We start from the raw sequence: 21516 nt of genomic DNA, 5'->3' as shown, positions 1-21516 counted from the left end.
GCACTTCAGCCTTCAAAAGGCACTCACCCAAATCAGAGACCACACACACACAAGCTAGAAGCTAATATATGTTTATTTGTGTAGGATAGCAACATTTAGGTATATAAATAAGGTAAATATCTTCTAATGTACAGTATAGATCACGTTCCGACATGGCATTTACGAAGGAGCTGCACGGCCTGTTTAACACTGAACGACAGGGCACAGAGAGAGAGGTGAACCATGGCAGAAAGGACAGGTGAGCGGGCGGTGGGCTGGGCAAGTCAGCAGGAGGACGTAAGGACACACCTCTCTCAGGAAACCTCAAGAGCCACCCCCTGGGCTCCACCTTTCCCCCCAGCCCCCCGAGAGCTACCCCCCTCGGGAGCTACCCCCGGAGAAGTCACTCACATCCGAGGGCAGCGAGAAAATTGACTGCCGACACCATCCCGCCAGGAAATTCCACTTGCCATCTATGACAAGGGGTGCAGCAAGCTGACCAGGGAGAGAGAGGCTTTGCCCATCACACAGGGGCCTGGGCAGGGTCACACGGGGACAGTGGCAGGAGCATGCACCCACAGCTGCCTGACCTTCAAAAGGCTCCAATGTCTCAGAGGAGGATTCTTGACATTGGAGGAAATGCTTGCTTGGACGTGACTCTCAGAGGGGGCTGAAGGGGGGAGCACGCGGGCAGCTGTGCCCAGACCACCAGAGCGGCTGGGTTGCTTATGAGGAGGCCACACAAGGGCTTGCTGAGCGCAGCACCCTCTCCCACGGTGGTATTAAACCTCAGTAACAGTTCAAGCTTGGAGTCAGCATCATCTCTGAGCCCATCTTCCCAGGTTCAAGCCAGAGTCACAGCTTCACTTATTAATCGGAGAGTATGGCAACCGTCTCAAGACTAGCAGTGACCTGCCTGGTCCTCATTAAGACCTACGACTAAAGCCACAGCCAGGTCAGCACTTCTAAGCTATCATCCCACTGAAAGATGTCTTCAGAGAAGACATGGCCTCTGAACCCTGGTAAGTGAAGTTCTTGCAGGTCAACCTAATGGGGGTGGGGAGATGGCGAGGACGCTCAAATGGAAACAGCATGCACCCCAGAAACCCCAGAGAAAGGGCCCCTTCTGGAAGGATGTGGGCGAGGATGGGTCAGGACCAGGAGGACGTGGGCCTAAAAGAGCTCTTGAATAAGGATCCTTCATCACCACTAGGTTCCAAATTGCAACACCCACCCCACAGGGGAAACTGAGTCAAGAAAGCTTTTGATCCCTTGAAGAATGGCAAGCTGGGCAACTGTTCTGACCAAGCAAGAAGATGGGAGGCTCTTCCCGTGAACCCCTCGCTCCTTCAGAGGCCTGACGGTGTGCACACCCGCTACCCAGTAGCCCGTGCTCCCTGAGTCCAACCCACTGAGAGTCTGCTCGGGTGTGCCCTTGACAGTCACCTAGACATGCTTCCTCACCACTACCTCACCTCCTCCCTGGAGCTAGAACCCAGGAGATGCAGTTTCACTGCCACTGAACCAGGAAGAGGGCCAGGCAACGATGGATCAGCAGATTTGCAGAGTGATGAAAATCTGCTCTCTCAGGAACCCACTGTGGGCTGGCTTGGTATGAATGTACCACTGCTGCACATACAACAGAGCCTCAGCACTCGCTCGCTCTGTCTCTCTTTCTCTCTCTCACACACACACACACACACACACACACACACACACACACCTCTCAGCAGCGGGGAGGGTCCCGAGCCTGCTGGGACCTCACCACCATCCTGAAGATCTGTACTCAAGGATCCATTAGAAAACATGAGGCAAGTTGGTTAGATTCAGAACACAGGGTCTATTTGGTCTCCTTAGAAAACACCTTGAGATTTCCTGACCTAAATTAAGTCAAGATCCAGGATACAGGATCAGGGAAGAAAGTAGGGGGTGTGGAGCTCAGTGAGAAAAAAATATCAATACTATAAAGAGGGTCCCAAAGTCCCCCTGTGTATGGTGAAACTACATGTCACCCCTTCTCAAGAGGGAGGCTAGTTTGAAACACACTCTAGAGAACTGTACACATGAACCGGCAGTGCAGGCTGACATGGGGGTCCACTGCAGCTGTTCTAGAATGCCCAGGATACAGACAAAGAGCACGAGGCCTAAGGAAATCCTATGCTGCCTCGGGGTCTCCATTCCAGGAGCAAAGTAGAGGGGTGCACCTGTGGGTGCACAGGGGCTACTGGTGGGGAGGACCCGGAGCCCCCGGCTGTCCCAACTGAACTCGCTGGGAGGGCAACCCCGCTCACTCACCCTTGGCTCTCACTAGAGAGAGGTCGGGCAGGAGGGGATGCTGCCAACACAGGCTCACTCACCCCAATTCTCAAACAGCTTTGTGCCAGCCCTGCCAGGCAACCACATGAGCTGGGGAGCCGGCCCCCGGGGCTCCCCGCACTTCCACGTGGCAAGGGGCTCATGACACACGCCTGAGGTCCTCAGAAGGCTGTCATGAAAATGTGTAGGGCGGAAATTGGACAGAACAGGCAGAAAGCCTCTCACACAGGACAACATAGTATCTACCAACGTGTGAACAAGTGACAAGTGACCCATGCCAGGAAGTGGCAGGCAGCGGCTTCACCTCAAGGGAGGACGCACACAGAACAGCACTTCAAGGATCTCCATTTATCCCCAGGGGAGGGAGAGGACAGGACTCTGGACCAAAGCATGCACCCGCCTGGGGCTGGCAGGGCGTGAGTTACATCAGTCTCTCCATTGTGTCTGAGGGTGACATTTTAAAGGAGAACAACAGAGACTAGGAGCCCCGGGCCACATGCTACCCAGACACGAGAAGGCAGTGTTCTCCGGGATGCCGGACCCCTGGGAAACCAGCAGAAAATAGACCCGACCCCAGCCAACCCCCTGGTTTCAGATACTCATTGACACTCTCCAGCTGCAGTTTCTCAGGAAAGCAGCCACCCACCCTAACTCCTTGATCCCAAAGGGTGCTGGACTCAAGAGTGGGTCTCCGAATCTCCCCACCAATGTCCACGTGGGCAACCCGGGCAGAGAGGCCGCCTTTGTAGTGCAGCCAGGGGGCCGCTTCTTTCCCCAGACTGACCGCTCCTCCAGGCCGCCAGTCGCCCTCGCTGTTTAGGCTGCAATACTGACTCCACGTACAGACAGGCACTGCGAAAGGTCCTGGACGCACTCCTTCTGGGCTTGTTTGTGTTTCCCTAAGTGCCCAGGACAGGGCTCAATTCTCAAAGCCGCCTCCAGTAACGGGAGCCTGCTCCGCTGGCATGCCCAGAGAGAGGAATCAGAGGGCGGCCCAGGGACCACGGGCCCAGGGACCACGGGCCCAGGGCCACTCAGCCAGGACCGAAACCCCCTGTGATGGCAGGGTTTGTTTGTAAGAAGACCTGGAACCATCCGAAGAGAAAAGAAAGCCAAGCCACACCACTCAAGTGAAAGTAAAAGTGGGGCGGAAGCCGTGGCTCTAGCCCCCGCAGGCACGTGGGCGTTCACACGGGGACCTGTGTTCAGCATCACCACGGTGCCCCACTGGACGGCTGAATACAAAGTAAAATGAATAAAGCCAACAAAAAGGCAGCCTGCGGACAAGGTGCTGCGGCAAAGCGCACGCTCTCGCCAGGCCAGGACAACAGCCAAGGCGCTGTACATAGCAGGGTCCCCGTCTTCCCAAAGTCAGCTGTGCTCTGACAGTTGGGGGAGGACAACCCAAGCTCACAGTTGTAGGAGAAGCGAAGAAAAGAGGGCCCCAAAGAGTCACGCTAAACTCACACCGGTCACAGGATAATAACAGCCTGTGTCTGATCGTGGGCACGCCTCTCCTCGGGCCAGGTCTTCGGCCGGCGCCTGGGCTTTCAGTCCAGCCACAGAACGACTGACCTCACTGTAGAGACCGGTGACTCTGCACACCCAGAAACACACTCACCTGGACAGCCTCGACACAAGACAGCAGCTCCGGGGGCGGAGGACCCAGACGGGAGCCTGCAGCACTAGAGCCAATTCCCTCTCCCCCTGCTACTGAGGAAGGCAGAGGCGCCCGCAACCCTAGCCCACAGCAGCCACTTCCTGACAGGCGGCCAGCTGGGCTGCTCTAGAAGGACAGGGAGGCCAGGCCCTGGGGGAACGGGCTCAGTTACAATCCATTCTACTGCAGGCAGGTGACATAGGACAGCGCGGTGCCTCCCCGCCCCCAACTAGTCTAAGTTTCGTGCATTCTTAAAAAATTAAACACGGAGGCCTTCTTGCAACCTGGGAGGAAGAAACGTGAAATCATGTAGAAAGCAGAGCTCACACTCGGTGGGACTCTGCTGTGGGGGAAACTCTTCCATGACTCCAAAGCCTGTGTCCCCTCACAGAGCGGAAGGCTGCCCGAGGCAGGATGACTAGAGATGCACCCCGGGACCCGCGCCCACAAAGTAGGCCGGTGGGCCAGCTGAGAGATTCTGAGCTGGGAGCCCCTGGGGTCTGTCAGACACTGTCCATTGCTCTCTGACCCCTGCCCACCAAGAGCCCTACCAGGGACGGGGGCTGGGCACACCACACAGAAGCCCTCCAGCCGGGCAACACTTGTGTTTAAAAATAAAAACAAAAAAACCCAGTGGCTTTACACCTGTGACTTCTTTCCAACTCAAAGCTATTGTTTACTCACCATTCAAATCATAAACACATAAGACTCTATATACAGATTTCTGGTTTTCAAAGCCCACAATGAAAAAAAAAACACTACCAAAAAATAGAAGTAAAAATAGTGAGTTCAAGCTTTGTCATTGTCCGAGCCACACACCAGCTGGGCCTGCCCGAGGTCTGCCCCTCGCTCAGTCCTGATCTGGCTCTCCCGGCCGGCTGGCTGCCCAGAGGCTGCTACTCGTCCTCCGAGTAGGCTGTCAGCATCCCCTTGTCGGTCAGGTGAGACTTGAGGGTGTTAAAGATGTGCAGCTGCTGGTCCGGCCGCAGGGTCAGGAACTGCTGGATCAGCTTGCTCGGGTTAGGGCCCCTGCAACAGAAGAGACAGGAAGGGCACTGAGACGGAGCACGGCTCCCTCTAAGCCCAAGGCCCCCTGGCCGCTCCACCCACGGGATGGTCTGAAGCAGTGGCAGGCCAGTGGGGCTGCAAAGAAGCCACGCAAGACGCCAGTGACACCTGCCTTCCTATTTGAGGTGGTTCTCACTTGAACTTAGGTGCCGTTAAAATTCCCAGATTCCACCATACTTAAAACTCCACCCCCAAGGTTCAGAGGGAGGGGCACCACACCTGATGAAACTGGCGATGTAGACGTTGACAAAGGTGGCCATCAGGTACTGGCAGTCAAAGCGATCCATGATGCCCCCGTGGCCTGGGATGGTGTTGGCAAAATCCTGTGGGAGGCGGGGGAAGGGCAGAGGGATGAGCCTGGACTGGGTAACCAATGACCACACCCAGCCGGCCAGGCCCACCCCAGTGTCCAGTTCCTGAACTGAGCGGCTGAGGTCAACGGAGAGTGAGAACTAACACTGGCTGACTGCTGAAGCTATCCAATAGGGCAGGCACAATCGATCTTGTTCAAACGCAAACCCTTCTTTTAAAGAAGGCTAGCCCGACGGATACCTGAGAATCCAGTTACAGCAATTTCTGGGGAACAATGTGATTTGACTTAAGCCATCTAAATTCAGTATATGGAAGCTGTGGTAGATGGGGTAACCCTGGGGGGAAGGGCAGGAGATGGGTGAAGATTGCAGGGGACACTGAGAGAAACAGAGGGGAAGAATGTCCTACTTTGATCTTAAAGGCTCGTTTGAATCCACTTGCGAAGAATCCACCAAAGGGGCCGATGAGCGAGGCGAAGGTGGACAGGGCAATGCTGTGAATCTGGAAGGGATACATCTGGACCGTTTTCTGAGAGAAGACAATTGAGTAAAAGTTAGAGATCCACAGCCCAGCCTGATTACCATATATACTTGTGTACAAGCTGAGTTTTTTCAGCACATTTTCAATGTAGTTTTAGTGGTAAAATTAGGTGCCTTGGCTGATATTTGGGTCAGCCTATACTCGAGTGTATGAGATATTGGCTCCATAAATAACTTGTGAACGTAACTTCATTTTCACATACAAATACTGAGTAAGCACGACTCCTCCCCCCCCCCCCCATTTTGGTAAATCTCGAAGCTTGAAGATGTGGCTTATTAACTGAAGACCCGAAGCTCTCCTGCATTCAACCTGGTGATGTGCTCCTTTGGCTAACGACAGGCCAGCCTTCCACGGGTGATGTAGTTGGGGGTTAACAAAATGAGCGTCTCCATAGTCTTTTCAGGTAGCTGTGGATTCCTCCTCCTTCTTGGACACACATGAACCTCAACGTTTGGCATGTGCGATCTGAATCTGAAACGCTGTCGATGAGCCTTTCACAACCTGCGCCGTGAAATGCCGTGGCGTGCGTTATTCAGCACTGGGAGGGATCTTGTACTCGTCTGTGGCTGTGGAATACCACGCTAGTACAGCGTGACCTCAATACAGACACATGGAAACATCAAAAACGATCACCTCCCCATAGACCTCAAGGGGGAAGTGTATGAACAAAACGAACCAGACCCACTGCCACCGAGACCATTCCGAATCTGAGTGACCCTTTAGGGCAGAGGGGAACCACCCCCTTGGGTTTCTGAGACGGTAGAGTTCTGTCGAAACATGCAGCCTCGGCCCTCGCCTGTGGGGCGGCTGGCAGGTTTGAACCCTCCACTTTGAGGTTAGCAGACCAACTCTATGCTACCAGAGCTGCTTGGTCAATGTACAAAGGGGCTTTTGTAAAGTTTGTGGGAAATTTCCATCACCTCTGCATCCCATCTTCCCCGAACTTCTTGAAGGCCCCGCCGCCCCGTGGGAAAGCCATCAGCCACAGCAGCAGATGGGTGGTTTTCAAAACTCAGAGTTTCGCTTGGAAGCCAAATCCATGATTGACAACGCTACTGTCAGCGATTTCCTTCAAAGCGACAGGCTGGTTCTGTTCGTTTAATAGAACAGGTCTGCCAAACACGCAGGCTGAATGAGTACCTGTGGTGTGCCAGATCTCTTCAAGGTAAAAAGGCTTCTTGTAGGGGAAAGAAACCTGGCTCGCCTCACAGTGGAATCCAACGCCCCGGGCCTCCTCCTCAGGCAGGCGTGCGCTTGGGGAGAGCAGGCTCTCCACTGGCTGCTCGGCCTGCGTTCGTGCCACGCTGAGAGGCGGCATTCTAAAGACACGTGCTCTCTCGGGTCAAGACCTGACACAAGTGATGATTTTATTCTCTCATCAAAGGCATTCTTAAGCCAAACAGAGTTTTGTTGTGTTTTGGTCTTTGTGTGTGTGCGTGCGAGGCCTGAGGAATCCAGCCGCTTCTAGCACAATCGATGCCACAGTCTTGATTTTCCCTAAGGAACCAACAGTGCAACCCGCCACAGCTGCCAGGCCACCGCGGCAAATGCCAGCAATGAGAAGCCCAATAACGTCGTAGGAGTTGGGTGGAAATTCAGCCTTTGCAGCGCTGAGCAAGGACGCAGCGCAGACAGAGCCACCGGTCTGAAGGCTTCTGTCTGGAGGACCTGAACAGTGGTCCTGCCTCCTGGGTCTCAGTCTGACTGCCTGGGGGACAGAGGCAGCCAGGTGCGGCTGTTCTGTCTTCTTTCTGGGAGGACGTTGCTTTGAGTCACCACCCAACAGAGGAGATGGGCTGCCCCTCCCCATGCACATACCCAGCCAATGACCGACTGCACCACCCCAGGAATGGTGTACTCCTGCAGCCGGAACAGGTCCGAGGGCTCGCAGTCCACAGTGAAGCTGTTGGTGTCGTTGCTGAACTCCACGGGACACACGAAGCATCTGTACCCCGACATCACATAGGAAAGCTGGGGAGGGGGAGCAGAGGGGAGCAGGCTGGAGCCTCCCGGCTACGCAGGCACTGCGATTGGGGTGTTCCTCCCCACCCTGCCAGCCACATGTCGGTTCAGAGGCCCGGGATTCACTGTGCACATATTTCGTCTCGCTTTATAAACATCTTTAATGTTCCGGGCCCACTGAGGCCCCACGTAAATAGACAGACACATCCTTGCCTACCTGGCTGGGTCCTGAAAGAACTCAGGAAAAGGCCTGAGGGGTTTGGGCAAAGAACCACGAGCAGAGTCCCCCCGTTTGTGGGGAGTGGAGCCACAGTCCACTTCTCCCCAATTCCCCGCAGGTTCTCTTAGCCAGGGGGCGGCCGACTGTGGTTCGAGAGCCAGGTGAGGCTCGTTGGGCGGCTCTGACATACAACTGAAAACTGAGAGGATACTATTCAGAGAGTGGTGATTTCATTTGTTTGTAAAAATATGTATTTATGGCTCTCGGACAATTTTTAAATTGCTGTGAGGGACAGGACTGGCTCTCTGGTCTCAAAAATTGGCCAACCCATCTTAGCCTAATGTTGACTAGAGAGGGGGGCGTGCCAGTGGGGGCTAGGAGGAAGGAGGCTGAGGAGCACTAAAGGTGAGGAGGTGGGTTCTGAGAGCCCTGAACTGTGCACCCCGTGGGCCTGCAGGGTCACCCCTTTGGGGAAGGGTGCACGGGGCCTAGGGAGGGGGGACTAGGTTGGATAGCAGGGTCCACACTTCACCCCTTGCTCTGTGCCCTACACCAAGGCATGAGGGAGTGTGAGGTCCACATGGCCCCTGGTGCCCAGCCTCCCATGTGAAGCTGGTTACGCTGGCCCCCCTTCAGCACATGCATGGTCACCAATCCAGCAGGGCAGACTTTCTGAGCTGCCATAGATGGTGGGCATAAGGCCCCTGCCTCCTCCCGCCCCGGGCCGCGCACCACCTACCAGGAGGCCAAACACCACGGTGGCGAAGAAGCCCCCAATGAAGCCTTCCCAAGTCTTCTTTGGGGAGAGCTGCGGACAGAGAGCACGTTCGTCCTTAGCAAAGGGGTTGGATGGCTCCGGCGCTGGACACTACAATGACTTAAAGCCCTTCTCCAGGATAAAAACCCCAATCTGCTCACCACCTCACCCCCCAACCTTATAAAAACCCCATTCCATGAACCACCTCACCCCCCAACCTTATAAAACCCCAATCTGCTCACCACCTCACCCCCCAACCTTATAAAAACCCCAATCTGCTCACCACCTCACCCCCCAACCTTATAAAAACCCCAATCTGCTCACCACCTCACCCCCCAACCTTATAAAAACCCCAATCTGCTCACCACCTCACCCCCCAACCTTATAAAAAACCCATTCCGTGAACCACCTCACCACCTAAACCTTATAAAAACTCCATTCCATGAACCACTTCACTGCCCAAACCTTATAAAAACCCCATTCCATGAACCACCACACCACCCAAACCTTATAAAAACCCCATTCCGTGAACCACCTCACCGCCCAAACCTTCCCGGGGCTTTGATTCCTTGTCCTCGAACACCCCACCCCCTCTCCTTCACGTTTCAATAGATCATTCAGATGATTCTACATGTTAACAAAGCGATGACACCCAAATCCGGAGCGAAGCTGCAGGAGCGCCTACAGAGTCTGAAGGAAAACAACGGTCTTCCTGGGCTCTTTCCTCCCCGGAGCGGGTGCCAATGTCTTTCCTAGGCTTTGCTCATAAAATTAACTTATGATGAGTCCTGGCGGGCCCGCCTTTCCCAGGGTTAACATAAACACAGGCCATGACACACGGCAACCAGATCTCCTCACCGTGCCCCAGGCTGATCAATCCTCTGGAGCTGAACCAGCCACCCTGCCCTCCCTCCAGATGCCTGGGCTTTGGGTAACCCACTTACCTTGATGAGCGGGGTCCGACCAAAGAAAAAGCCAAACATGTAGGCCATGATGTCATTGCAGATGACACAGGAAATGGGGACGATGAACCTAGGGAACCGAGCAAAGTCAGGATCAACTTTATCAAGGTAACCGCTCCTTCAAAGGCCACACGATGCCATGCAGAGATAGGTCCCCCCACCAAAAATAAAGAAATAAACCCATCAAGTCCTGGAACGCAGGAAGAAGGTGGCATGGTGTGCTAGCCAGTGCAGGTGGGTTGAATCCACCAGCTGTTCTGGGGAACACGACATGTGCACGGCCTGGAAAACCCTAAGGGGCAGTTCTAGAGTAGGAATCTAATTGGTGGCAGCAGGTAGAGCTAATCCATCAAGGAACAAGTTAAAAAGAAAACACACCAAAGAACCAAATCTAATGGCGTGGCGGATGCAGACGACAGGCGTCAGTCATGCAGGTCCTCAGTGCCACGTAGGTTTGGTGCCTTCGGTTGCACCTGAAAGGGGCCCTGGTGGCGATTTCGGTTGGCCATTGGGCTGCTCGCCACAGAGCTGGCAGTTAGACCCGCTCAGCAGGACAAAGATGAGGCTGTCTGCATCCCTGAAGATGCGTGGGCTCAGGACTTTGCTGCTACTCCGGGTTCTGCTCACAGGGTGACTGAGTGGGGCGTGACTGGAAGGCAGTGGGTCTTGATGTCACCAACATCTGTGATGCAAGACGCCTCTGAGTCAATCCCAACTCCACAAAGCCCAACAGAACAGCTGAACAAAGCCCGCCCACCGGTTTCCTGGCACATCGGCTTCAGGCGGCATTTTCTGACTTCCTGTGTAAGGGGCGGGAGGTGCCATCAGCACTCTCCTCGCCCCATTTACCTCCCACCCTCACGACATTATTGGACTCTGCTGAGGCTTCTGGCCCCTGCTCTTGGCGACGATTAAATCTTGTAGGTTGATTCTGAAAAGCAGCAACTGGAATTGTGTTCCGTTCGCTGCTGCGCTGCTGTTGAGACTGTGCACAAGAGAACTTACACCAACCAAACAGCTGCTTCCTGTATGGTTCCGTGAGGCTGCTCCCACGCTTCCAGCTGCGTAGCCTTCCTGCCCTTCTTTTCCAAAGTGTTCCTCACTGTCCCCGACACTGCCTGCCCAATTCTCGGAGTGGATGCGGTCCACAATAACTCGAGATGTTAGTATTCGCCACCAGAGATTCAAGTGGTATGGTTGGCCCGAACCATGAGGGGCTAACAGCCCCCATTCTTAAGAATGGCTTGATAAGAACTCCAAGGACAAGGGAAAGATGTGCATGTACATCGAGCTCCCCAGGCCAAAGCTAACACTTACAGGACCTAGTGCTTTTGTTTTTTTAAGAAAACATTTATTAAGCTTAAATGGGACAAGGTAGTGACAAAGGCATATTATGCAGACGAGGAAGACCATTAGCATGAGGTGATGATGGTGGTCCAAGGGTTTATGGCTTAAGCGTGGTTGGCAGCAGATCAACACAGCCTAGTTACAGATAGGGCTACTAGAGCAGGAGAGGCCCCAGAACAGACTGAGTTATCATTGAGGGAACCAGAGGGGAAGAGGAATATAGGCCCAAGACTTGCATAACCAAGTCTCTTGCCTGTTGGATTTTAAGGACAGTTGGACGCAGAGGCTCACTAAGCCTCTCCTGAGTCTGCTATTCCAAGACGGTCACCAATAATACTGTTCCCTATTCTGATTATGCTTCCAGATCACTGGACATCTCACTGAAGCAGTTCAAAGGCTGACTGAGGTCAGTGATTCCTCAGGGGACTCGCCCTTGAATTCCTGGAAGAGGCTACTCAGCAGTAAATGCACTGCTCTCTTGATGAACAGGCTCACTCAATTTGCTAAGACTCTATTGAGAATGGCTTATCCATACACACATAAGAGAAATGAGTCCACCAGTCCGGCTTTTCCCTTCCTATGCTTGTCAGTTAGGGGACTAAGGGCTAGATAAGACTCAGCTGCTATCCCATCTGATCCTGACTCCTTTTTCCAGGTGTGGATTTTCAAACCATTTCCCATAGTTTGTGATTCCTTTCGAGTTGCCCTCTCCATGGAAATTTAGTATTTTACATTTTTCTACAAAGTCATGAAAACGCCCTCACCGTTTTCAGTTACCCAACAATTAGTCTTTGGTTTGCTCAATATCCCCGTAAACAGCATCCAGGGCCCCACCATCGTCAGTCTACAGCAGCGATCAGCAAACTGTGGCCAGTAACAGCCTCCGCTGGAATCGTGTTCGGCATTCGGAGTTTCGGGCCCTTCTCCGACCTCCTGAACCAGCTGCACTCTGAGTTGTAACCTGCCTTGCAGGGGAGTCTGAGGCCACTCAGCAAGAACAGCTGGCTGGTAGTTCAAGCAGCCCCGTCTCCAGGGAGAAGCACCCCCAGAACGAGAGGAACGCGACCAACCTCACTCACCAGATCATCCCTTCAAACAGGTTATGGATTACAAGGTGTGACTGGGTCACCACAATCAGCAAGGTCACGTGGGTCCAGCCAAACTGCAGAAGAAGAGAGGGAGTTAGGAGGAGTGAGCTCTACTGAGGGAGCTGCCTTGGCTGGCAGGAACTCCAAAGAACCAGCACAACCAAATAGAAAATGGCCGGGGGAATACCTGCGTCTGAGCCTGTCTTTTGGGAACTGAAAAGATGCGCGGAATAGGCATCAGGGGGTAAAACTTTGTCCCCTAGCTGCACTCCCCACCCCAGATATCCCCACTTAACCAAGAGAAACTTAAAAAATGAGCAATACACGCACGTGTGCAGACGCACACATGCACACACACATATAACTCCTTATTGGTTCTGCTTCTATGGAAAACCCTGATACCTATCAGTATCAGGGGAGGTCTCTTTGGGGGCACCTGCCACTTCACCTGGAGCCCGCTGTCTGGGCCCCAGTAGAGAGGTTGCTTAGGGTATCAGCCAATGAACAGTGACCGGGTCAGTGGACAGCAAGCAGCAGACAAACTGAGTGGGTGCTCTCCCTCCCTCCCCCAGGTTCCAGATGCATCCAGACCCACTGAGCACCAGAGATCTAAGCAGCCAGCCAGAGTCTCTGCCAGGAATCCTGTGCACATGGGCCCCGGTATGCACTCACGCATGCACAAGCACACACATCGCCCTTACCATGTAGAACTGCAAGCGGTAGTGCTTCTTGACCAGACTCAGCACAAACATGCAGAACCCTGGTTAACGGAGAGAAGAGGACAAGGGACAAAATCAGTCACATCCCGAGTTTAACTCTCTGCCCTCATCATTTCCTCCAGCTAGGCTAAGTGGTCCTTTGGCTAATTTCGTGGCAGCAATTAGCCAGTGCACAACGCCTACACCCGGGCTGGAGAAGAACAATTAGTCGTCCAGATAAGCAGCTGGGAGGAGAAAAGGTCTCTCTCAAGACCGGTCGAAGGCAAAATGTCAACATCTTCTGGACTGCACTCAATGTAGGAGGCGGATTAGATGTTCCGTTCCTAGAGGCGGGGTCTGCCGATAATAGCCAGCCAGGTGCGTAGTTTGCTAAATAAAGTCTACTGGCACATGGCCATGGCAATTCATTTACACAGGGTCTGCGGCCAATTGCATGGCGCTCTGGTGGCAAAGCGGGCTAAGTGTTGAGCTGCTAACTGCAAGGTCATCAGTTCAAGAACCCCGGCCGCTCCTGTAAAGATTTAGTGTGAGAAACGCAAAGGGACAGTTCTACTTTGACCGCAGGGTAGAGCTCAGAATTGACTCAAGGCAGTGAGATTTTTGTGTTTATTTAGGTTCCATGGCTGCTTTCATAATACAATGGTTATGTCAGAATAGTTGAACAGAGACTGTGTGATCTCAAAGCCTAAATATTTACTAGGTGGGCCATTTTTATTAAAAGTCCTTTAAAAAGGAGCCCTGTGTTTTGAAAATGATGATGGCAACATAATTACAAAGGTGCTTGATACAATGGATGCATGATGGGTGGATGAATGGATAGATGGATGATGGGTGGATGGATGGATAGATGGCTGATGGGTGGATGGATGGATGGGTGGATGGATGGATGGATGGATGGATGGATGGATGGATGGATGGTGATAAGAGCTGTAAGAGCCCCCAATAAAATGATTTTTTAAAAAGGAGCCCGGCGTAATCATGAGGTGTCAATGGACTCAGGTATCAAAAGATCCAAAACAAACAATTATGTTGATGTGAAAGAAGGGGGATTGGGGTGGAAACCCAAATCCCATCTATAGACAATTGGACATCCCCCCACCCCCCGAGGGATTACAAGGAAAGGACAATTCCACCAGGGTGCAGTAGAGCACCAATGAAACACAATCATTCCTCTAGTTGCTGAATGCTTCCTCCCCCCACTACCATGACTCAGTTCTACCTTACAAATCCGACTGGACCAGAGTACACACATTGGGACAAATAAGAGCTATCCATGGAATTCTGTTCCTGAGGGACAGAAAAACCCTCAGGAACAGTAGTGGGAGTAGCAATATCATGAGGGTAGGGGGATGGTGGGGGCGGGGGTGGGTGGAGAAAAGGGGAACCCATCACAAGGTTGGATATATAGCCCACCCCCCAGGGAGATGATTAACAGAAATCTAGGTGAAGGGAGACAACGGGCAGTATAAAACACAAAATAACAATAATAGTATCTAATTGATCAAGGGTTCTTGAGAGTGAGAGAGTTGGAGAGGGAGGGGGGGAAGAGGAGCTCATACCGAGAGCACAAGTAGAAAGAAAATGTTTTGTAAATGTTTGATGGCAACCTACGTACAAGTGTGCTTAATACAATTGAGTGATGGATTGTTATAAGATTTGTAAGAGGCCCCCAATAACATGATTACTAAAAAAAATTGGTTCAAACATTTCAACAAAAATGGAGGCCTGGAGGGTTCAGTAGTTCAGTGCTACCCTGTGCTGCTAATGTGGCTAATCCAGGGGTGCTCCACCTTCCTGATGCTGCGACCCTTTCATACAGTGCCTCATGTTGTGGTGACCCCCAACCATAACACTATTTTCATTGCTACCTCATCACTCTCATTTTGCTACTGTTATGAATCGGCTGATCCCTGTCAAAGGGTCGTTCCACCCCCACCCAATGGGGTCGTGACCCACAGGTTGAGAACCACTGTGCGAATGGAAAGGTCACAGTTCAAACCCACCAGCCATTCCTGTAACTCCCGTAGGAGAAAGAGGCAGCAGTCCACTTCTGTAAAAACTAGTCTGGGAGTCGCTGTGCAGCAGCTGGACTCGGTCCTATAGGGTCACTAGGAGTCAGAACTGGTATAATACAATAGGTTTGGTTGGGGGCGGGGGATTCCTTTAAGAATGAGGGATGGGGCCCACCTGATACAAGGTCTAGGCCAGCCAGGCCTCCTCCTCACTCTGACCCAGATGGGAGCAAAAATGTCTGCACCCCACCCTTCTGCAGCAACCAGATGGGGTTCCCACCCTAGTGTGGGCCTTAAAGACAGTTCTGGCCAGCAGCCTCCCCTGTGTCCCAGCAACCCCTGGCCTCTCTGTGCTGCCCTGGGATGCTTTCAGGGCCTAAGGCAGCTATTCCAAGTATCCTGGGCGATGGGGAGCACAGACCTCCTGGCAGTGCACACTACAAGTTAAAGCGCAGGGGCCTTCACAGAGCCTCCCATTGCTGTCGTGCAAACCAGAAACCAGATCAGAGTCAAACTACCTCCATAAACTCTCATCAGAATTCGCATTATTAGCATAAGTGTCAGGAACCCGGGTGGCATAATGGTTGTGTGCTGGGCTTCAGACAGCAAGGTCAGCAGTTCGAAACTACCTCAGGATAAAAATGAAGCTTTCTACTCCTATCAAGAGTTGCAGTCTCAGAACCCACAGGGGCAGTTCTAGCTGGTGCTATAGGGTTGGTATGTGTCAGCATCAACTCAATGGCAGTCAGTATGGTTTGGTTTAGTACAGTTTTAATTGAGCTTTTATTAACAGGCACGTAATATCTGTCAAGTCTCAACACACCTGACTTAAACCTCACAGTAACTGTGAGTTTTACCTCTAGATGATGACAGCAGTCTCGGGCTCTGAGGGCTGAAGTTCCTGGGTCCCCAGGTCAGAGCCCTTTTAATGCATCCAGTGAAAACCCACCACGCGATCAGGTCTCTTAAGGTGGTCTCCTACAACACGGCTCTCAAGTAGGTGATCGGGAGGTTGGAACACGGGCCATGTGGTACCGACAGGCTGCCCCTCAAACCTGACAGCCGCTCAGTTTCTCGTTAGTAAAAGACCTGCCACTGTACAGCATCTGACTATGCGGTTTGAGCCCTGGTGTAGTCCAAGATGACGTCATCAAAATGCTACGTTACCCCAGAAACTGTCACTCAACACACACACACACGCGCACGCGCGTGAACCGGCAAACCACTGCATGCATACCTGTCAGGTACAGAGTAAAGGAAATGAACCGGTGGTATCTGCTGAGAATCCGCAGAGGCTCCTCTCTCTGGACCAGGGTGAAGAAGTAATCTGTCACGGTCTCACCATAGAAGAAATAGTTCACACACAGGAGGAAGTACCTGCAAAGAGAGACAGGTGAGCGCATCGCAGGGGACCCCTGGCAGCCTCCCAAACCCAGGTAGCGAGCTCACGTGGAGGGGGCACCGGAGAGGTACAGTCCTGCATTGCCTTGACGTCCGGGGGTGTCACAAGAAGTACACACAAGCCCCCCGCCCCCAGCCCCGGTCCCTGCTCACAGTGCCGGGGGAAGACTCTCGCAGAAGCTTGCACTGGCTCCCTTGATCACAAACTTGCGACTGCCCTCCCCTTGAAGAGTTTCCACAAACCAAAGAAAACGCACACCAGGCCTCGGCTCATAGCGACCCTGTCCAGGGTTCTGAAAGCGGTCGGTCTTTACCGGAGTAGATTGCCTCGTCTTCTCCCGCAGAGCCTCTGGTGAGTGTACGCCATCAACCTCCCAGTAAGCAGCCACTGCTTACCCCGCCGCGCCACCAAGACCCTCTGAAGGGCACTCCGTATTTCCTCCCCAACCGATTTCCATTCTCCGCAGCGGAAGAAGCCTCCACTCGAATCAAAATAGTGGCCTCTGCCTTTCTCCTGCAGTTTTCCTGCCTGGAGAAACTTCCCTACCAAACTCCTCTTTCACTCACTGCTCCGTCCGTTTTGTCAAATCTCACATGGCTGAACACACCTGTCGGCCCTCACTTCCAAATAAACAGCAGCTGCTATTTCCTAGGCAACGCATCAAGGCCCTTCCCTTCGGCTCCCTCTCTGAAACCTGGCCCTGACAGTACACCTGCAAGATCCCATCTCCTCACCTGTCCATCACCTACCTCCTCACCTGTCCATCACCTATCTCCTCACCTGTCCATCACCTATCTCCTCACCTGTCCATCACCTATCTCCTCACCTATCGCCTAACCCCTCACCAGGAGCTCCTTGGAAGGAGAAGCCCCAGCTTCTCCCTCTCCTCATGGCACACCACCAGGAACTCTGGATAGGTTCCTGAGCTAGGGAGGAGAGTAGAATTCCCTTTGACTCCCTTTTGGGGAAGAATTTCTCTTACATCAGGTTGGGGGGGGGGGCGCATTTATACACAAAAGCAAAAAAAAAAAAAACTTCCTTCAGTTAAATGACCACAGTTCAGAAGTCAGACCTCCTAAGATATTCTGAAAATTCAACACACTCCTTTCCAGCCACAGAGTGGGCTACCATCTTCACCGGGTCACCGGGAGGCAGCCTGCACTGCTGCAGAGTGGGAAAGCATCTCTGGGAGGGGTATGCCCAGCCTAGTCTGAACTCATCCAGGTCCCTTGGCCAGGACCAACCTTCTGGGACCAAAATACGACTCTCCAGCCCAGCTTTAGTTGTCAACATCAAAGCCTGTGCTCACATGATGGAGTGGGGAGGGCCTGCATTTGCACCTGTCTTTGCAACACAGTGTGAAGCTCTGGTCAGACATCACCTATCTGTGGCCGAGTGCGGTCCAGCAGATTCCTGTATGGCAAAGCAGAACCGCCCGTGGGGCTCCATACAGGAGGAAGACTGCCAGGTCTCCTCCTCTCCTCTCCTGCAAGAGCAGCTGGGTAGATTCAAACCATGAACCTTAGCCACCGTACAGCCGGGGCTGCTCATCTGAAACCTGGGCAGAGTGTGGTGGTCGAGAATCTCAGGTCCACAGAGCCCTTTCCTGGGGAAGGAGGCAAAGCTTCCCTGGAAAAGGCCAGATCCTAAGGAGTCAGACTTGCTCCTGCCCGCTCTGGTTCCCAGGGCGCCACCCAGAACTGGAGCTGCAAAAGCACCACTGAAAACTACAAACTCTCTGGCCCCTGCTTGGGGGACGAGGAAAGCATGTGCCAGGGACGGCAGCACCAGCACCAGGGCACCCCGCTCACAGGCAACCCTCGTGAAAGACGCTGGACGCTACTGCCGGGACGTGGATTGACCCAGAAAAGGGGAGTCATCATGCCACATCTGAGGAGTCCACAGACCAGGGTGAATGTGGCCACGGATACAGCTGGTCTAGTTTCCTCTGAGGAAGATTCCAGACGCCTGCTGAGCGACCACCCAGCCGCAGTACACAGTCTGACCTACGAAGTACTCCAGGCTCAAAGGTGCCGCGCAAGTAAGCGGCCATCACCCCGCCTCCTTCCTCCCACCACTGTCAACATCGCCCCAAGGCACTTCCGCCAACCTGCTGTGGGTCCCTAGGGGGAGAGGGAGCTTACCAGCTGAGGGTCCTGAACCAGGGCAGGTCGTAGGAGTGGTAGACATTGTAGCCAATAGTGATTATCTCCTGGAAACACTTAATTTGCACACACATCACCTGCAGGACACAGAAAAACCAGGTCACGGGCTGATTCCCCAATCCTTATGCCCTTGGATATAAAACCAACAGGTTATGTTTTCAATTATGTCACCAAAACAGATTGTATCGGTCAAGCCCAAGGATCGGCAAATATGACCTTGGTGGGGAATGCCAGGCCTTTCTTTGATGATATCATCAGTTAAGTCTACTGGAGCAGGGTGAGTCCTCGTCCCTTCTGGGTGGCGTCTTAAAAGGAGAAACAGGACAGACATGAAGGGATTCGCCTGGAGAGGGCAGGGAAACAGAGGCCCTGTGACAGCACAGGCAGACTCAAAGGAGCACCAAGGATTGCTCTCGGTTATCCAAACGAGGAGAGGCATAGAACCATTTCTCTCTCAAACTGCTCCGAAGAAATCAACACGGCCAAAGTCCTGCTGTGTGCACATACCCTCAAGAACGATGAGAAAAACACTGTTCTTGAGAGCCCTCCCCCCACCCCCAGGTGTGGTATTTGATAGGACGGTGCGCTTCAACAAAAACCACAAGGAAAACCGTCGGTCCTATGATTCTGCTCCCTTCCCTCCTCCCTCCTCCCTCCTCCCTGTCTCACACCATCCCACAAGGCAATGCAGCCCTTCATGTTCCTGCAGCCCGTTTCTCACAATAAATACATGCCCTGTGATTCAAATGAACTTTTTAGTCTAGAATTCAACCAGTCCCTTTCCCCTTCTGTGAATATGAATTTCTGGGGGAAACCTCGGTTGCTTTGCTGGGCACTCAGCTGTTAATCACCTGCCCCTGTCCGAGAAGGTGGGGCGACAGAGGGAGAAGCACTACAGACCCGCATTTCTTAACGAAACCCCCAGCCCACGAGTCAGGCTGAGGAAAAGAGCAAAACCAAGAGTCGTTTAAAGAAATGCCGGGTGTCTTCGTTATCTAGTGCTACTCAAAAGGAGGGGTTTTAACAGATGAAATTTTATTCTCATTCAGTTTAGGAGGCCCAAAGCACCGGCTCTAGGAGAAGGCTGGGGCAGAAGGTCCTTCCTGGGCAGCCTCCATGTGGCCTGGCATCTCTCTGCTCCGTGTCAGCTCTGCTAGCTTGTTTAATCTCGCTTGTATTTCAAGGGATTTAATCTCGTTTATACACTAATCTGCCCTCATTAATTTAGCTTAAACAGCCCAATCCCCCCCAGAATGGGATTACAGCCACAGGCATGTTCTGGTTGCTAGGGCCCCTGTGTACAACAGAACAAAGCACCCCGGTCCGGCACCATGCACACAACTATCCTCATGCTGAGCCCCTTGTCGCAGCCACTTGTTGGGGGCCTTCCTTTCCTTTGCTGCCCCTCTACTATATCCAGTATGTCCTTCTCCAGGGACTGGTCCCTCCTCATAGCTGCCCCTCTACTGTATCCAGTACGATGTCCTCCAGGGACTGGTCTCTCCTCATGACACGCCCAAAGTACATCCGTAAGAAGAGGTGTCATCAGCCTGGCCACTAATGCGCATTCTTGCTATACGTCTTCCAAGACAGATGTGTTTGTTCTTCTGGCAGTACATGGTATGTGTAATATTCTTCATACGGAAGAATTATGAGTAATTATGAGGAACATAATTCAGAGGCATCAGTTCTTCTCTGGCCTTCCTGCTTCGACGTTCACATGACAGCCACAGGCACAGAAGTGAGGAAATACGCAATCTAACTTGAGAGGACACAGTGCCATTCGTGACGCGAGGGTCACCGCTTAATCATCTGGGATAATTCAAGCACAAGCGGGAGACATCTTCAGTGACGACTACTGGGTCTGTCTCCACGTCCCCCCATGGGCTGCTGGGAGGTGAGAAGCCTCACGTGTTCGGAGGCAGAAATGTTCCAGGAAGCCTAGACTCCCCAACACTGAGTCTCTAAGAAGCCTGGCCCACAGGAAAATAAAAAAAAGTGAACGCAAAACTAAAGTAGGCTGTACTTACGATCATCATTAAAACCATTGGTCCCAGGTAAATGATGATGAAGAAAAACGCAATCATGGCCAAAGTCAGGATGCCTCTCACCCACCAGTTCTTCCATCTAGGTTAGAACGAGAGAACACACCAGTTAGGACCCCAGAAAGAACCAGAGCACAAACCTGGGGCGGGGGGTGCCACTTCCTGGGATCAAGTCCCTCCAGCAACGTGCTCTTTGCCTTGCTGGAGGGACTAGTCACCTCCTGCACGAGTTCCATGGCCTCACCTACAACCAAACTCAGCAGGTGCCCCAAGGCCTGAAGAAGAATGCGCCCAGTTTACATCTTAATGGGTAACACACGCAAGCAAAGTGCGTGCCCCTGCTTCTGTATCTGTTTAAGTGACTCTGTGACTACCTCTAACGGAGGGAAAACTGCGCATTTTCCCCACAGCAGGATCTTAAATTGCAATTCTCCTGCACTGCTGGGCAATGACCATAAACAATGATAAAAACAGCGCAAATGTGTGCCCAGCACTTCTAGAAGGACGTCACATATGTCAACTCACCCAACTTGAGAAAAACTAGTTTTCAGAGACGAGGAAATTGAGGCAGGCAGGTCAGACGGCTGGCAAAAGGCGAAACAGGATTTGTATCCCGGGGGGCTTAGCTCCGGAATCCATGCCTTTAACCCCTGCACAAGGGATGACCAGCCAGCGCACATCCGAACACTTCCAGGTAGTAGTTTTATTTTGTTTTGTTTTGTTTGGGGGAGGAGCTCCTTATCATTAGGGTTTTGAATCTACCCACATAACTGATGTTTGAAGAACGAGGTTCGCGCGGGCCAAAAGCGTTCACCCTAGATTCACTCAAGGTGAGATCCTGTTCAAGGTTGTGGTCATGACAATCTCCTGTCAAATGGCGAAGGGGTGGGGTCTAGCCTGTCAATCAGAACAGACTGCAGCTTGATGAGCTCCTTTGGAGGCTTGAAGGAGATAAATAGCTC

The 21516-nt window shown here is 52.7% G+C and overlaps 1 protein-coding gene across 1 annotated transcript in view; it reads right to left on the bottom strand.

Moving 5' to 3' along the window:
• Positions 1–4589: 4589 nt before the first annotated feature.
• The window catches only part of CDS2 (CDP-diacylglycerol synthase 2), a 60315-nt gene continuing 43388 nt past the window's right edge, over positions 4590–21516 (bottom strand). Inside the window, exons 3-13 of the mRNA XM_075563971.1 lie at positions 20540–20636; positions 18489–18586; positions 16180–16319; positions 12913–12971; positions 12203–12285; positions 9759–9846; positions 8797–8865; positions 7694–7846; positions 5744–5863; positions 5243–5346; positions 4590–4984 (exon numbers count right to left, since the gene is read on the bottom strand). Of these exons, the coding sequence (XP_075420086.1) occupies positions 4852–4984; positions 5243–5346; positions 5744–5863; positions 7694–7846; positions 8797–8865; positions 9759–9846; positions 12203–12285; positions 12913–12971; positions 16180–16319; positions 18489–18586; positions 20540–20636 (1144 nt within the window). The 3' untranslated portion in view covers positions 4590–4851. The remainder of the gene's footprint in view (positions 4985–5242; positions 5347–5743; positions 5864–7693; positions 7847–8796; positions 8866–9758; positions 9847–12202; positions 12286–12912; positions 12972–16179; positions 16320–18488; positions 18587–20539; positions 20637–21516) is intronic.

This window comes from Tenrec ecaudatus, chromosome 12, assembly GCF_050624435.1.
Source record: "Tenrec ecaudatus isolate mTenEca1 chromosome 12, mTenEca1.hap1, whole genome shotgun sequence".
NCBI lineage: Eukaryota > Metazoa > Chordata > Mammalia > Afrosoricida > Tenrecidae > Tenrec > Tenrec ecaudatus.
Note: the sequence above shows the minus strand (reverse complement) of the source record. Positions and strands in the feature narration are given on the sequence as shown.